We start from the raw sequence: 5615 nt of genomic DNA on the forward strand, positions 1-5615 counted from the left end.
TTGTTATGTAAAAATTTTCATGAAAGATAAACAGGTCATATATCAACTGACTAAATAGGTAGAACATGCAAAGAAGTGCAGCTACATTTACTAAGGGTTTTAGTTAGGGCAGCAATCGTTTTTATTATATTTTGTTTATTTCTTCTGTTTTCGAGAAAACCGAGTGAAACTTGGTAAGCAAAACACGTTACCAAAATGATATCAATATACGTATATTCATGAATATACGATATAGTGGTCTACTATAGCGTATATACGCTATAGTAGACGTATATACGCTATAGTAGACCACTATATCGTATATTCACAACTTTTTGGTAACCTTATTTGCTTACCAAATTGCACACGGTTTTTACTACTATTAGTAGATACAGATATTTATAGATATTTTGTAAGTTATATTGAATAATATCTTCTGATTCAGGCTAAAAAAGGTTACACTCTTGAATCTCAAACCGATACAGAAGTTATTGCTAAATTAATAAAATATTTATTTGATCGTGATCAAGAATCACATACATCAATAAAGCTTAGCTTTCCTGAACTTGTAGAGAGGACTGTACGCCAACTGGTATTTGTTGTTTAGTTTTTTGTTAATTCAAACCGATAGTACTGTTATTTAAAAGACCTTAGTACTAATGTTTTCAACAGTTATTGTTGTTGTTTAAAATATTGACCTGAATTACCATTCAGGAAGGAGCGTATGCTCTTGTCTTCAAAAGCTCTATCTTTCCGAACCAATGCATAGCAACTCGTCGTGGGAGCCCACTTCTTATTGGTGTGAAAAGTGATAAACCAATAAACGTTGATCAAATTCCTGTCTTGTCAACACGACAATTTAATAGTGAAAAGGCTAATTACACTGAAAAGCAGTGTAATGGTAAGTAAAATAATACAATCTAATATAGTACATAGAGTTTAATCTATCGTATTTACTGATATAGTTTCTGAAGAAATATCTTACAAATTAAAACTATTTAGGTTCTGTTGGTGACAACACCTCATACATCTCTTACCCAGAGGGTGAGCACTTTTTTGTTGCTGAAAATGCAGCAATGGAGTATTTTTTTGCATCAGACGCAAGGTATAATTAAAATTATATATATATATATATGTGTGTATATATATATATGTGTGTTTATATATATATATATATATATATATATATATATATATATATATATATATATATGTGTGTGTATATATATATATATATATATATATATATATATATATATATATAAATATATATATATATATATATATATATATATATATGTGTGTGTGTATATATATATATATATATATATATATATATATATATATATATATATATATATATATATGTATTTTTTTGTTTATACTATTATTAACTCAAGTATTGGCAATGTATTCTTTTTTGATTGTTCTCATTTATTCTAGTGCAATAATAGAACATACAAAAAGAGTTATTTTTTTGGAAGATGAAGATTTGGCTTGGGTCAAAGATGGAAGTATTGGATTTCTCTATTTTCTTGCAAAAAAATATTTAAGTTTTCAATTTGAAAGTTGCTTATTTTAGTTGTTTGAGTTTATTAAGGGACCATTTTTGGTTCATTTAAGGAATTAGAAATCATAGGGAAGGTCTTGGAGCATGGAGCCTTATTCCTACCTTGTTTTGGAGCCTATTTTTTTTTATTTCTTTAAAGTTTTGTTTTAGATTTACAAATTGCACGCATGAACAATAAAACTTCATCAACAAGAGATGTGCAAACATTACAACTAGAGATCCAAGAAATAATGAGAGGTAACTGCAGATTTAGGTCTATGTTTGTTTTTTATTTTTTTATTAGCACTATGTATATTTTTTTCATTAGTATATTCATATGTATTCATTTTCAAATGTATATTCATCATTTTATTAGCACTATGTATAATTTTTTCATTTCTAATTGTCTGTTTTTAACATTTTGGAATTTTTTGGTTTGAAATTTATTATAAACATTGATAAATATAAGTTTTTAATTGAAAAAATTTCTTGTTTAATTTTTGATACTAATATTGTCTGCTTTATTTAAATACAAACAGCTTGTCAATGCATTTAAATAATATTTAAATTTTTTTAGGTAGTTATTCATCTTTTATGCAAAAGGAAATAATGGAGCAACCAGAAAGTGTCTACAACACAATGAGAGGAAGAGTAAACTTTCAAAATAACAGTGTTTTACTTGGTGGATTGGTATCACACATGGGTTACATTAAAAGATGCAGACGACTTATATTCATTGCATGTGGAACAAGTTATCATAGTGCTGTTGCTGTATGATCTTTTTTCTTTTGATTATAATTTTTAATTGAGTTATAATTGTTTTGTTCATCTTCATATAGTAACAAATGACCACATTTTTAAACTTTGGATCTTTGTTTAGACTCGTCAGTTGATGGAGGAGTTAACAGAACTTCCAGTTATGGTTGAGCTAGCTAGCGATTTCTTAGATCGAAATACACCAATATTTCGTGACGATGTCTGCTTTTTCATAAGTCAGTCAGGTAAAAATTAAAAAAATTGTATTTTAGTCATATAAAAAAGTATATGGTCATATGAATTTTAAATACAGTAGAATCTACCTAACTCAAACCTGGTATTAGTCTGGTATTTACTAAGATGGACAGATTTTCATTAACTTAAATTTTGTCTGTCCTGTTATCTTCTATAATGCCGGTTAATATAATCCATCTGCTAGTATTTACTATTTTTCTTCCCTTCGAAACGTTTATGTAATAATAATGACTTGCTTCAAAATTAAGAGTTCAGAGGTCAGATACCGGTTCTGACCCTATTTATGAGGTTCAATGCCAGCTCTAACTAGTAAGGAAGAAAGTATGAACCTCCTAATTAATTACCCTTTTGTGGTGCTCTGTAACAATACTATTAGGTCTTTTTGGATTTATTCAAAGTATGTTAGATGTGGCTTTTAAATGTTTGAAATCAAATTATTCTTGTGTTTAAAACCGGTTTTAAAGTCAAAGCTTTGTATTTTGCTAAAGAATTTGATGTAACAATTATTGAGGTGTATTGATCGATGGAAAAAAAGAACAAATCAGAGCATTAAAAAGTGGAATTTTACTTACAAAGAACAGTTGACAATGGTGTTTTAGTTACTTAAAGGTGACAAAACCAACAACTGATGAACTTTACAAGACAATTGATATCGTTGTCAATTTTTTGATGTTTATATAAAGAAAGTTTTGCGAGTCAATAAAACAAAAATTAATTTGAAACTTTTTCTGTATATAATATGTAGTAATATTCTATTTAACATAAGATTTTGTAGTTCTATACTATATTGTATTATATTAAAAAAATTTTAAAAGTCTCAAAATCTTTATTAATCTGATGTTTTCGAAACGTTTGACATACCAAGAACTTTGTTTAGTTAGGGCATTTTCTATGTTGGACAATATGTCTATTGCCTATGAGGCTTTACTTAACTTAATTCTACTGTTGTATCAAAATTCTTAAATAGTGATAATAAATGGAATTTAACAATTTTGTTGTTACTTGTTCTTGTTAGGTGAAACTGCAGATACACTTATGGCACTTCATTACTGTAAAAGTCGTGGTGCATTAGTTGTTGGTATAACCAATACAGTTGGAAGTAGTATATCACGAGAAACTATGTGTGGTGTCCACATCAATGCTGGTCCAGAGATAGGGGTTGCTAGCACTAAAGCTTATACTAGTCAATTTTTGGCACTTGTTTTGTTTGCTGTGATGATGGCTGAAGATAGAACATCAAAGCAGGACCGTTGTAAAGAAATAATTCAAGCATTAAAAGTCTTTCCAAGTACTTTTTGGTATGGCGGTACTTTCAAAGCAGATTTTTTCATTTAAAATTCATTAAGATTACATAAAACAAGTTTACTATTGTTTAGAATATATTTCGGAAGTACTCAAACTTGATCATAAAATAGAAGAAATTGCTAAGACAATTAAAGATGAAAAAAGTTTATTAGTAATGGGTAAAGGCTTTCAGTTTGCGACTTGTTTGGAAGGAGCATTGGTAGGATCAACTTTTAAACATTCTTTGGCCTTCTTTATTTAATATTCTTTGTCTTTTATTTTATGTATTATGTATGTATATATATATATATATATATATATATATATATATATATATATATATATATATATATATATATATATTTCTTATAGAAAATTAAAGAAATTACATATATGCATTCCGAAGGCATTCTTGCTGGAGAATTAAAACATGGTCCATTAGCTCTTGTTGATAAAGATATGCCTGTGATTATGATTGCTCTTAAAGACAAAACTCATGATGTAGTTTTTTTTCTTTCTTTGTTTTAGTTTTTTACAAAAATGTTTTTGCTTTAATGTTAGACTAATATTTCGTGTTTTAGAAATGCATGAATGCCCTGCAACAAGTTCTTGCAAGGAAAGGGCGTCCAATTATTATTTGTTCAAAGAATGACAAGGAAACGAGTATTCTGGGTTACAACAGTTTAGAAATACCGCAAGTGCCTGATTGTTTGTCTGGTATTCTAACAGTTATTCCTTTGCAACTACTTTCATTTCATCTTGCCGTTTTACGTGGTTATGACGTATGTTTTTTAATGTTTATATTTTGCTTTTTGACTCAAACTATTTATTGTTTTTTGTTTTTGTTTATGTAATTATCCCCTCAGTTTTGAATATTATATTAATTTTTAGGTTGATTGTCCACGTAATTTAGCAAAGTCTGTCACCGTGGAATAGGTTATCATCCAGATTGTTCTATAAGTAGGTTGCGGGAATTTTCATGAGATAATAGAGATCGGGAAGAATTAGGTTTTTATAATAAAGTGATATTAGATTAACTTTTTAAATATATATCATTTTAATTGTAAAGTTTATTATTTTATATTATATGTGATCAAGTTTTACACTTTTGAAAACTAACTTTAATAATTTTTTAAGTTTTGCTTTTTTGTATAATTTATAAATATAAAATAGAATATTAATAGAATATCTGTTAAACCAATTTTACGTATTAATTGCGCTTGTTTTAGCAACTTTGAAAAGTTTAGTAATACGAGCTGCAAATGTGAGACACATTGAATTCACATTAGGGTGTATATAGGTCATATCCAAATTTTTTTTTAATTAAACACTTAAACCTATAATAATAAATTTTTTCCTTTGTTCCTTTAATGTTTGTTGGCGTGAGAAAATGACTTTTGAAACTTGTCGATAGTTGGTTAATTTTATCTTGTTTTAAATGGACGTTTGTTCCAACATTTAAACTTTTATTTTAATTTAAGTATGACAATTCTTTTGTTTTTCAATACTAAGTTGCTGTCCGTATTTATTTCAATTTTGAGTTTACGGATTTTAATTAAGTAGAAGATAATAGGCTGGGTAAACATTGCTTTTGACGTGTATAATATCACGCAATACTTGTATATAAATTTAAAATCAAATCTCGTATTTTGTTTAATTTATATTTTCATCGATAATATTTTTTTAAAACATCTTATTTATATGTTAAAAAAAATAAAATTATTCAAAATTTCTGTCATTTATGCAGTATTTCTTCTGTTTTAGTATGTTATTTTAGAAAAAAAATTTCTCT

At 27.2% G+C, this 5615-nt stretch overlaps 1 protein-coding gene across 1 annotated transcript; it reads left to right on the forward strand.

The window, feature by feature from the left end:
• Positions 1-239: 239 nt before the first annotated feature.
• LOC136080720 (glutamine--fructose-6-phosphate aminotransferase [isomerizing] 2-like) lies at positions 240-4926 on the forward strand. The gene is made up of 12 exons (XM_065797736.1): positions 240-571; positions 694-880; positions 982-1084; positions 1423-1493; positions 1700-1786; positions 2106-2299; positions 2409-2529; positions 3555-3827; positions 3916-4043; positions 4196-4324; positions 4405-4605; positions 4715-4926. Exons 3-12 carry the CDS (start codon positions 1056-1058, stop codon positions 4757-4759), a joined length of 1278 nt encoding a protein of 425 aa, XP_065653808.1. The 5' UTR covers positions 240-571; positions 694-880; positions 982-1055; the 3' UTR covers positions 4760-4926.
• The last annotated feature ends 689 nt before the right edge of the window (positions 4927-5615 follow it).

The sequence above is a fragment of the Hydra vulgaris genome, chromosome 05 (assembly GCF_038396675.1).
Source record: "Hydra vulgaris chromosome 05, alternate assembly HydraT2T_AEP".
Lineage (NCBI taxonomy): Eukaryota > Metazoa > Cnidaria > Hydrozoa > Anthoathecata > Hydridae > Hydra > Hydra vulgaris.

Excerpts from the sequence above, each read along its gene's own strand:
- LOC136080720 (XM_065797736.1), top strand. The coding sequence starts at position 1,056 with ATGGAGTATTTTTTTGCATCAGACGCAAG. Across the intron at positions 1,085-1,422 it reads TTTTTTGCATCAGACGCAAG|TGCAATAATAGAACATACAA; the intron begins GTATAATTAAAA and ends CATTTATTCTAG. Across the intron at positions 3,828-3,915 it reads AGCATTAAAAGTCTTTCCAA|AATATATTTCGGAAGTACTC; the intron begins GTACTTTTTGGT and ends ACTATTGTTTAG.